The 12,547-nt window shown below is 37.7% G+C and overlaps 1 protein-coding gene across 2 annotated transcripts in view; it reads right to left on the reverse strand.

Moving 5' to 3' along the window:
- Positions 1 to 535: 535 nt before the first annotated feature.
- The window catches only part of LOC147063632 (uncharacterized), a 570,851-nt gene continuing 558,839 nt past the window's right edge, over positions 536 to 12,547 (reverse strand). For both annotated transcript variants that reach the window (XM_085959789.1, XM_085959790.1), the window contains 8 exons: positions 12,186 to 12,399; positions 11,612 to 11,778; positions 9,779 to 10,079; positions 7,511 to 9,198; positions 5,813 to 5,905; positions 4,220 to 4,413; positions 2,037 to 2,195; positions 536 to 856 (listed from right to left, as the gene is read on the reverse strand). In XM_085959789.1, coding sequence (XP_085815915.1) covers positions 770 to 856; positions 2,037 to 2,195; positions 4,220 to 4,413; positions 5,813 to 5,905; positions 7,511 to 9,198; positions 9,779 to 10,079; positions 11,612 to 11,778; positions 12,186 to 12,399 — 2,903 coding nt within the window. In that variant the 3' untranslated portion in view covers positions 536 to 769. The remainder of the gene's footprint in view (positions 857 to 2,036; positions 2,196 to 4,219; positions 4,414 to 5,812; positions 5,906 to 7,510; positions 9,199 to 9,778; positions 10,080 to 11,611; positions 11,779 to 12,185; positions 12,400 to 12,547) is intronic.

A 12,547-nucleotide genomic window follows, 5' to 3' on the forward strand; every position in this document is an offset into this window, starting at 1 on the left:
TCGCAATAAGGCATGACCGATTGTAGGCACTCGATAAGAAAAAAATATATAGATAAATAGCGTTGATTACAACCTTTGTTTAAATGACGCAGCGAGAACTGGAACAGTTATGCACGTGTCAGCGATTACGTCCGTTCAATGTTCGATAAGAATCATTCAAAGCAGAAAAACGACTAGAATAAAGAGCACAACTTCTTAAGTATTCGGATTCATCGCCGATCTACTGCATGCAACAATAACAAGGCGGAGACGTGACTTTCCGAATGTTGAAACTCGGCGAATCTCCTTTGATGTGATGAAAATTGATATGATCCTCAGGATCTACCACAAAACCGACGATACTGTTGATAAGGCAATGGCGACTGACATAATTCGTGTCAATATTTACATTCTGCGCGACAGACTTCGTTTCAGCTTCAACGTCGCAATGCTCTCGAGAAGAATCGCCAGCATTCGACGAGCAATTGGAGAATGAATCGTTTGATTCCACTGAATCAATCGATCGATTCACTTGACTCGAGTCAATTTTATTTTTCGAACGGGGAATCATTATAAAGCTAGGAATTCTTGTAGAAAAAGACAAGTCTTCATAATATTGAGTATCAGATATTTTATCAGGGACTTGGGTATACGTTGCTGAGCAACAGGGTTCAATATCCGTCTGCGGACGATGGATATTAATATTATCATTGGGTATGTCAGATGTCAAAGAGTCGGAAGAGGATATTGTCAAACTTTTGTCAATGTTGTTACAGTACAAGTTGCGGTGTCAGAATAGACCAAGATCTTTTTTGATGTTGGCCTGCTTCCACGATGGCAGATGGTAGAACTCTTCCTTTGTGACTCCAAACGTTTCCTGAAATAATAAAAAAAAAACATTTTAGGGTAATTATTATTATAATATATGTTATAGATTTGCGCATCTATTCTATACACAAAACTGCTATCGGCGGCTATTGAGGGTAGTTTATCATATTTATATATTGAGGTATTATAATTTCTACAAAAAGTTAGCAGTCTAAACTGTCAAAACCGTCTATCTCGCGCTATACAAAACTAGCCATAACAAAAAAAATGCATGTGTAAACACATCTTATCGTGCAAGTTGTTTAGAAGCTTCTGAATTTTCATGTGACAATTGGATCATGTAATATCTGCTCCTGCGCATAGTAGCGAACCTGCTGATAAAAAACCAACTACACCGTGCAGAGACTCATTTTGGGGTTACCTAACCGATTTTCCGACCGACCTGTCAAATAATACCATAAAATGACAACATCATGTCTTACTTACTCTTGAAGAATGAGATTGGCGAGACAGTTAACACTATGACGTGTTAACAGTTATTATAGCGATAGTTTAAAATACACACTATTGTTGCAAATAAATCCATGCACATGCTAATAGCCCGTTTATACGTGCATGGATTTACTGCTGACAGTAGGTATGTTTTATCACAGCCGTAACGAGAAAATGCATATGTGTAAACATGTATCATTGTGCAAGTTGCAAGATTGCATTCATGAATCAAAAAAGTTCAGAAGCTTCTGAATATTCACGTGATAGTTGGAACTTGTGTGATATCTACGTCTGCACAGTATTACGATAGTGGCGAACCTGCCAGAAAAAAGACTAACCACACGCGCTACATCTCTGCGCGGTGTAGTTGTTCTACTGCGCAGACACAGATATTGCACGGTCCAATTGTCGCGTGAAAATTCAGAAGCTTCTGAACTTTTTTGATTCATTCATGCAATCTTGTAATTTGCACAATATTACATGTTTACGCATTTTTTTGTTATGCGATAATCCGTACTGTCAGCAGTAAATCCATGCACGTGGAAATGGTGTATATTAATGATAAATTTGGTATTATCACTAAAAGTGTACCAAATGTAATAGTGGCATGTCGTCACACATGAAAAACATAGATGTGTCATGACACTGTATGACAATCACGTGGGGGTCACCAATTATGGACTTCATGGCGAGTTTGCAAACTTCTAGAGATGTATTCTAAAGAATTAATTATTCACCTCGAAGACTTGATCGGTGAGGTAGCGTTCGATGTTGGCAGGATCCACAGCGTCAGGCAGCGGTCTCTGCCTCAGCACAGCGAGTGGGAAACTAGTCCTCGAGAGGCGGCAGAGTTCTTCTGATACACTGCATATTCCTTCGCCTACTTTGTATCCATACTAAATATTCAAAAGAAAACAATATTTATTAGCGGTCTTATCAAACAGAACATTACACGATGATTCAGTTAATGTCATCGGTTATAATGGATTCTGGTTTACCATAATATTAAGAGCTGTGTCATAATTACCATGTGGAAAAATATCACGAGATTGTGTTCACCATAAAAATAGTTTTACAATGAAATATTGGAATGAGAAAGTTGCAATAAACAAATAAGCCAAATTCTTCATATCTTCTAATGATACCTTCATTCTAACTTGTTTTTCCTTCCCCAGCCCCAGGAGCAACTTCTTCCAGACTTTAGTATAATCTAGAGTCAATTCTTGACCAGAAAAGATATTATCACTCGCCAATGCTGCAAACTTTTTAAAAAGCAGATAAACTTTCCGACCTGAGAAGCTCTTCGCTTTCAACCGATATATTGGAACAATCTCAGAGGATGCGATTTGCATCCTACAATAATTAAGGTTCAAATACATAATGATGCACGTCGCGTACTGTCATGTTGTCACTGCGACAAATTTAGTCTATGGTTTTGTCATTCTGTAGAATATTTTGAACGATCTCCGTCTCTATAAATTCAATTATGGAGAGTGCCAACTCTAAGTAGTGTACGACCTGAGTGGACAACGTTCGGCGGAACGCGAGCGGCATGCACAACTCAAACGTATAACCAAAAAAAGATATTGTCTAGGACCGTCTGACCTAGTCGCCCACAAAGCCCAATTTTATTGCATTTAGAAAATTTGCGGCGTCATACTGTCAACGTGAAGATCTCTACACTTAGAATGTTCGGCAGTTTTGTAGTAGCTTTAATTTGTTACTTATTACAATTTTTAATATTGCCTCTATGTGCTCACTCTCCCATGGGTACCTTAACTTAAAGTCATGTAAATTCGGTCAAAGCACATTTAAGTGCATGGCGACCTTAATCTTGGGTAACCCTTGGGCTCCTGAGACATTTCCAGTCATAAAAATAAAAATGATGCTTCACATCAAAAGTAGGGTTCCATGATACGCCCGATTAAGACAGAGTATGGTGTAGGGCAGGTGTGGTTTGGTGGGGCCATTAACTTCAATGTCTATGAAGCACACACGGTTATACGATTGAGTTACGAACACCACTTACGCACCGCCGGACGCTGTCCATTCAGGTCATACACTAATCATTATAAGCTTCGTGCATAGCCAGATTATCACAAGCACTATATGTACAGTTCGTGACTAAGCCGTTGCCGCCGTACTGCATTTTTATTTAATTACCCTGAGCTCAAACACAGCTCAATCAGTTTTTAACAATGGGTCCATGGAGCACAGCAGTCATGACTCCCCGAATAACAGCATTGATTATATAATATACAGACGTTTTGATTTGATACACAGCATTTGTATTTTTTTTCTGGCATAACAAACATAATTCATGTTTTTAAATGGAAATATATTTTCTCAATAACGTAAATGTAAGCCCAGTCGCACATTGAAAATCGTCTCGACTGGGATAATAGTCATAAATGAAAAACTAAGCGCAACATGCAACTTTATTATGTGCGTATAGCAAGGCTGTGCGAGGACAATGACGTCACTCGGCAAGCCAAAATGAATGATGAAGTGCGACATTTCGGGATTACACCCTGCGGTGCATGTCGGGTGAAAGTAATTACATGTGCCTCCAGATGTTTTTTTCAAACTAAAATGTTTTATTCCAGCAGTGCGCAAAGGTCCATAAGATAACGTCTGTTTAGTGAATAACGATGACGTCATATCGACGTATTCGACACATTGCGGGCGAGACGAGTTTAGATGTGAGAGCCAGCTAACAGTTGCAGCTTAATCACAAACCACACATCCACACCAAATACTATGCCATTAAGAATATTTCTTAGAAGATAATCTAAAATATGCCAAAACTGCACCTAAACTATTTTGTCATCAAATTTCAAAATACTGTATACATTGCTATTAGACCTGTGTTTCATAGCAAATAGTGGAAAGCATTAAAAAATATATATTGTAGACTTACGGCAATATTCATTTCAGCGACGTCGTCCCTGTCCTGCCAGGCATCGAAGAGGTTGATGAATTCCAGGGGTTCCAGTCCAGCCACCACCACGGATGCTACGGGTTGTGGAACGTCAGGCCGCGACACTTTCCAGTACTCCAGGACTGTCTCCATGGCCGCTCGCCTGCAGCATTGCCAGCGAAGAGTTCCCGCACCTATAACGACGTCACATGAAAGAATTAGAGTTGATATATTTCAAAGGTTGGTACTTCCCGTCCGCTACATCCCTAAACTACAGCTGGAAAATGAGTCACTTAAATGTGAATAGGACACTTTCTGGAAGTCTGGTGATTAGTTCTGAACGAATAGGTCATTTGAGGTGTATCTTTGGCTCTTAATCTAAATCAAGATCGTATGAACCCACAAATGATTGGTATTGACCGAACTGTATGGATAATTTTGATTCAGTTATTCATAAATGATGCATGTTTACTCCACACCAATTGCAAGCTTATACTGTGATGCAATTTGCATGACCTTTTGTGCAATAGAGTATGCATGATTCCTAATCTAATTTAATCTATTATGGTCAACCCTTCATTAGAAGAAACCCTCTGGCTTCTCGTGAGATATTGAAAAAGTTGTCCCTTGAAAAGAAACCAAGTTGCAATGGCTGACTGTTTTGCAGTGGAGAAGGGTGGAGGTAGGCTGTTAAGATACGAGATAAATAGTCCACAATAAACTTTGTCAGTCATACGTATTTGTTTTCATTTAACTAAGTCAACAATTTACAGATGCTGTTGGTTAGTTTTTTAAAATTCAATGCGAAAACCAAGCCATAATAGATAATAGCCAAAACATAATCGTCTATCTATAAATTATGCCATTAAACCATACATCATTTTGAATATTTTATAGATAGAATAATATTTTTTATCTACTATGGTTTGGTTGAGGAAGAGCTTAATGAATTTTAAAAAACTAACCTACAACATGTGTAACATGTATTCTTAATTCAACGAAAACTAATAAGTATGAATGAAAAAGTGTGCACTATTTTGTCGAATCGTCCATAACATACCAAAACTATTATGGTTTGGTTTAGGCAAGGTTTAATTAATTTTTAAAAACTAACCAACACCATCCGTAAAGTACTAGTCTTAGTTCAATAAAAACAAATACGAATGACTGACAAGCAGCCTACCTACACCCTTCGCCACTGCTGTTTTGACTGTCATGAAAAATTATTCCTTCTCAACTGACATATAAAAATATTTTCAGAAGATGTCATTATTTGTCTATCTTTACGGTTAGCATCAGATTAATATATAATAATTGTAAATAAATAAACTGCCTCTCACTTATTGTCACAGTCACTGATAGGTGAGCGTACCTACCAGTGTTTGCCACAGGGCACAGATACAGCCCAGCATCAGAGCGACGATTGTTTAAATGTAAAATATGAATATGTGTGTATAAATCCACAGTGAGTCGCACGCATTCGACGTAGCAAGTGCAGTGTGTGTGAATATCTCATACAATTAGCTACAAGTGGTTGTGTTTGCACTAGGTTTAAGATAGTTGATTGGTTATTATAATGATTATTTTACTAACCGGGTCCCGCTTCAATGAGCTCATTGTCTCCGTGCTGAGGCCACCAGCCCTGCCATAACCACAAACTATCGCCGCTGTCCAGCAGGAAAAGACCTGAAATAATTGTATTAATTAATATGACTTCATCTCAAAATGAGTGTTGCAAATCGTGCTTGAAATGAGTGCTCAAATCGTTTCGCATTGCATATCTATTTGCAGTGGACATCACACTTTTATCGCCTGCACCGGTCAGAAACAACCAAGCATTTTATCACAATTTAAGATTCATTTAATCAAATCAGTCCATAAATAATTATCAAGATATTGTCAAGATAAACTGTGAGACTTGGGTTTGTTATGAATGGATGGTATGTTTTTTAATTACTTAACCGGCACTTCAACATGGAAAAAATTAAAAATAAATCAAACATTAAGCATTTAATTATTGAAAGATAAGTGTATCGAAAAAAATTAATTACTGCATACATTTTGAACACTTATACCCTATCCATCCAAAATTTTCGAATGCGATTTTACGCCAGATGGCGTGCGAAACGTATAATTGCGTTCATGGAGATTTTGTATATAAGCATCTCGCCGAATCCGAGCACAGAATGCCTCTCTACCATAAGCTTAGCGAACCGATTGCAAAATTTGCCAGATTGCAACTGACAGCCCGCGTTTGTTGATAATTGTCATAGGTACTTGTTTTCTTCCGTATTACATTATGACTCAATGAATTATTTTGATTATTGTCTAATGTTATTATCTATTTTACAATTGATCCCATAATCGGTGCTTCATTTTATTCAATCATGACTGCTTTATTTATACTAAGCTTTACTTTCGTAGATGAAGCTAATCTACAATGCCGCAAATTTCGTAAAAGCGGCAACGCTTTCGAATTCAAGAGTTTCGTTAGTAAATACACATCAGACGCAGATTTATGAAAATCTAATAAATATAATATTGTATTTTTAACAACTCAATTCACATATTTGTGCTGGAATCGATTTATGCATAATAATTATATGGTAGGTAGGTAGGTACCTATACTATCACGATAACCATTTACTTTTATTTGTTTACTCTCCACGTTAAGAGATTTCCTATAAATTAATATTGTAATGATTATATATTTATTCAATAACGTTTATTTGGCATTCGGATTATCCGGCCATAATGTAGTATTAAATCGAAAAATAAAAGATATATGAAAGTATGTAATAGCGAGATCAACATATAGAGACTACTAGGGATATCTAGTGGCAAAATGCGACAATTTATCGTTTATTTGACAGTTAAGCGCCCATGGACATTAAAAAGTGACCATAAAGTAAAATATTTTTCCGTTTATATATAAGGAATACTGTTTCAAATAGACGTGCATGTACAAACACCGTTATTTGAATGGAGCATTATGGAACACAATGCGATTTCTGTATACATGAACGCTCGACGAGTTAGTAAAAGGTTGTAAACGGAAACAACGTAAGTTTGGAGGGTAATAAACGATTCGGTTTGGCTTATTTCGATGGATACCCAATTAACATGTTGAACTTGTACAGAAATCAAAGCTACGACATTTTAGCCCAATGTAAGAATAAAATTTTTTCAAGACTAACAATTTAACCATAATAAAATCGTTTATATAACTCCCACTACATATTTACAGTTCGAACTCTTTGTATATCAAAAGAATAGAAATGATTAAATCACCTGGTTGTGACGCAGAATACAGCTCTTGTTGAGAGAAAGGATACGGCGTCACCAGTGTCTCGTGACGGAGTGGCGACAGCATTTCAACGGCATCAAACTGTCCAGACAGGTCTGTGAAGTGGAACAATCTCGGAGTGACAGGCTCAGAAACATCCTCGAATCCTTTACTGACCAGGGAATGGTACAACTGCCTGTTGGCACCGCCTAACATCTCCATCACAACCTTGGGCTCCTCGCCTTCGTCGATTTCAATCAATTCAGCTTCTTCAACGTCCTCGTCGAACAGATCCGGGTCTTGCTTTTCAAATATTATCTTGGCGGCTTCCAAAGCTATGACTCTCGTATGCTTGAGACTCTTCGCTCCGTGCCACACATACAAGTGAGCCTTGTCTTTATCGATGGCCACCATAGAAGCCCTACTTCTCAATTGACGCATGGAGCACGGGACTTGAACGAGGTGTGATTCATTCAAGATGTTTCCTCTCACCATATAAAGCCTATATTTACTTTTGTCTGCTCCTTTCTTGCCTTGGTGAATTACCAATGAGCCGTTGAAGAGATTGAGGAAAGCCGGCGGTTCGTTTCCTTGCGCTACTCTAACTTGGGGGCCTTTCTCTTGGTCCAGTTCCACAGTCAGTAAAGCAGCGGCTCCCTTTTCATTTGCCGTTGCATCTTTTCCTTGCCAGCAGAAATATGCACACCGATCTCTTCCGGTGAGATTATGCTTTGAAGGTTTACCGTTTAACTCCCTGCCGGTGACTGTCATTTGATACTCCCATCGAATTATATAGCTATCACCAGAATAAAAATCGTTCATATCTTCATTATCAATCTTACAATAGTCATATTCTTGTATAATCCATTTTGTTACAGATTTTGTCTTGACTTCAAAATGTCTCATAGTTTCTTTGTCGTAATGGTGCGTTCCTCTACCGACATGCGATAACTCCAGCACTAGGCTCGGATCTTCGTATTCTTTATTCCACATCTCTTCAGCGTTACACGGTTTAATTTCCACAGCGCCTCCTTTCAAACTGTCTTCCTCTTCCTTGACTTTAATGACACGAGAGAAATCGGGCCAATCCAAGAACTTATCCTTAAAAAGAATATTCTCCATGTGCTGCGTGACTTTGGTGATCATGGCCCACTCGGGTCTGGCGGTGTCTTTCTTCGGCAGATCGTCGATTTCAGTCCTCGCTCCGAGCATCCGGGGAATACTCAACGGACAGAGGTGGCAGTCTTTGTAGTCGTACCCCTCGTCCCAGAGTTCTTGGGCGAGTTGGAATGCCGTCCGGCGTACCTCGAGGATTGTGTTCTTCCCGTTCCACACGTAGAGCTCCGAACCGAAATCGAAGACCAGTATCTTCGACGGATCGAGCATCGCAATCTTGGGGACCTGCCCCCAGTACTCCTGAACGGGAACAAGCTCGTCGTCGATGACTTCGTAGCACATATTTGTGGGAATAATTCCCGACTCGAAGATCTCATCTTCGTCTGCGTTTCCTGCAGGTGTCGGTTTGAAGTCTTCGATTTCATCTTCGTCCACGTCTAGCAGAGTCCAGAACTGCTTCCAGTGCTTCGGCGAGCTGTGTTGATGCTGCTCATCCAAAGTGATGACTGACGTGGAATTGGCGCACCCTAGGTCTTTTGTTGTGTGAATGTGCAAGGCTATTTCAGCAGCTCGAGATCTGTAATAAATGTAACAGCAACTGAATTTCAACACTTAAGCCGGAACAATATATTATATTATATTAGTTACATAAAATTAAACTATTTTGTACAATATCGTTAATAAAAAAACAGGAGAACATAAAAACATTGCATTCAAAACACTCCTTGTCATTAAATGATTTTTTCTGAGAAACAATGTTTAATTGTATCTTTTCTTCATGTTATGATTTGAAACATTGATTAGTCATTAACATAGATAAAGAATTTTAAATATTTGATGTCACAGTTGAATACAAAACTTATAAATCCGTCTGACACATAAAAGAATTGCATGTCGTTTACGGATAGACTTTTCATTAAACACAGTTTTATAAAGCTTTTATGTCACACTTAACTAACAAAAAAACAAGACGGACAAAAACACATCTTATAATATTAGAATCAATAAGATATTTATTATAATTATTAGTTAAATATTCAGAACAATCAGTAAGTGCCATCTGTTCTGCAAAACCCCACATGCAACAATTTATAACTGATTGAATACATTTACCCCAGCTCTGTTACCATTATTCAGTAATTGACAAGAATCCTTACCTCTCGATGACATTGGCATAGTATCCGGCGTAATGGAAGACCTGATCAGCGGTGACCAACACAAAGCAATCTCCGCTGTTAATACTGGCGTGATTGGGTTCAGCGAGGCGCGCCTGCACGTGCCGCCTGCCCTTGACGTGGATCAAAAGAGATGGCTTGACATAGTCCAGGCCGAAGCCTGAGGATTGGGAGTAGGCAAGTCCCTTTGGAGGGGACGCCCTCTTGAGGTGGATGTTGGCGAAATCCTCGCGGGCTGCAAGACCTGCTAGGGCCTCAACTGCCATAGAAGAGTTTTGTGCCACTATGGAAAAGAAATGAGACATCACTGCAAAGAAGTAGGAGAAAACGAAAAAAATGATGAAGACTCTGGTCTGTGAACAAATATCTGGTAATGATTATTGTTGTATAAAATATTGATTAGTGATTAGTTTATGATATTATCCAGTAGAAAATTACTTAATTATTGATATTAGAGTCGCTGCAAATCAATATTGTACAACTCTAAAATATGCAGTGTTGCCAGATAATTATTACAAACTACAAAACTCTTTAACTATCAAAATAATAATATTAAATATTACTTTTCACCGACACTCGCCTATTTGTACTTGGCTGAAGATTTTATTTCCTAAAGCGCTTCTTTCTGCTGCTTAATGTATTCATAAAATTCAGCACATTAGTATATCATGTTGAATTGAACAAGTAATTCCGATTTTATTAACTCAATAGAAAATCTGTTTCTTGCATCTGACCAGCTTAAATTCATTTGAGAAAATACCCGTTCGGTATAGCAATTAGATGTTGGTATGCTTAAAATAAATGAAATTAGCTTGAAAATATTTTTAGTCTCTTTTTCCGGAAACAACTTGAATATATTACGTATTTGTTGAATAATCGTGAATTCCAGTGCGGGATAATCTATTTTTGATTAAAAAGCGGGACATCTTGGCAACGCTGAAAATATTTAACAAAACATTGATAATTTTACTGCTGTAGACTGCTGATTTTACTGTGGTTTATTTAATTAATATTTAATCTTATTAGTATATTTTATATTTTCTCTATTCAAATATGTGTTTCTTTATGGAATCAATAATTAAAAAGTTTTGCATCTAATCCTACCAACAAATCAAAGTTCGTCTAATCCATTTGAACCAATCTGAAAACATAAGCAGCGCCCAATATGGCATTAGTTTGTATGACAGCATTATGACTTTACTGTTGTGTTTGCAATATCTGAGGATTAATTTATTTTTCTGCAAGATTCCATTATTTATATTTAGTACAAGTACAAAAATAAATATCTCAGAAGTATTAATTAGATCACCTGAAAAATGTGAATAGTTCAAATTATAACTCCAAAATGAATCAAACATTGACAAATCCAACAGCTAAAAATCAATATCAGTCAACTCCAGAAATTATATTATTGTACAGCAAATTGCAACATGTGATTATTTGTAGTTTTTATTTGTCATTTATCAATTTTAAAACTACAGTAAAAACTGAAAACTACAATAGTAAGTGCCGAATCGATTTTTTTCAATTATCTTCAATTGAAATTCAATGGAGAGAAGGCTACATTTGATTTGCAGCGACTCACATCTAGAGAAATATTTTACAAACATTCTCATTTGTCATTTTGTTAACATTGGTTTTAACTAAATCAACATTTTCCATTAACATTATTGTTTTATATTTGCCAAAAATTAATATATTTATCATTTACAATTACTAATGAACTCATCTCTCGACTGATGATTTATAAGAAGGTAAATAATATAGGCTTATATAACTAGATATAATATGAAGAAAAATCTGCAATTAACTTACGTTTATCCTTGTTTATGCGGGCTGTCTCCTTATCAGCGACACCCGTGAGAGGCGGCTGGGTGTATTCCTGACGCAGGTCAGTCCTGGCTGCAAGAGTTCGCAGTGGGTTACGGGATCCTCCCAAGCGGCGGGCGGCCCTCACGCGATTACCTGCTGCTCCTCCAAGCCTATGAGAATGAATTGTGATTCACATAAGAAAAATACAACACGAATTTCGCGTGTAATTTAATAGTGCTATGCGTGATTTAGTTGGATGCTAACGGCTCGTCTTAGGTAAGCGCGTTCGGCGGCACGCGCAACTCAAACGTATAAACATATAACCAAAAAAAGACTTTGTCTACGAACGTTTTCACACACGGTTATACGTTTGAGATGCGCGCGCCGCTCAACGCTTAGCTGACTTCGCCCACGTAAGACGCCCAGTAAGCAGTCTTTTTTACACATACTATATTGTGACAATATTTAAATATTTATATACCTAACTACTTAATACAGTTTTTGATTCACTTTGAAATTAGATTGGTAATAATACCTCAGAGTAATAATATGATATGAAAACAATATCTTTACTTACATATGTCTTGCTCCGCTATCGATAGCGTCGAGGTCAATATCCTCGGGAATCAGAGGGATATCGTTGTTGTTATTATTGTAAGGGATGTAGGCAGACGATGAAGTTGTCACAACGCTATGAGAGGCGCTCTGGAAGAAGGATGTAAAGGTCTCATCGTCAGCTCTTGGAACTAGCACTGACGGTCCAGAAGGAGCAGATCCGTTCACTTTGAAGCCTGGACAATAAAAACGAACAAAATAGTTTTATTACACCTATGATACTCTTGATTTGGTCCGTCCATACGGAGGGAAATATTCTTCATCATCCATCCTTTGACCTGACCAACTATGTACTATGGGTTTCAACAGATTGTGGACCCCAAA

The sequence above is a fragment of the Rhyacophila brunnea genome, unplaced genomic scaffold (genome assembly GCF_057557595.1).
Source record: "Rhyacophila brunnea isolate RB1 unplaced genomic scaffold, BYU_Rbru_1.0 scaffold_9, whole genome shotgun sequence".
Lineage (NCBI taxonomy): Eukaryota > Metazoa > Arthropoda > Insecta > Trichoptera > Rhyacophilidae > Rhyacophila > Rhyacophila brunnea.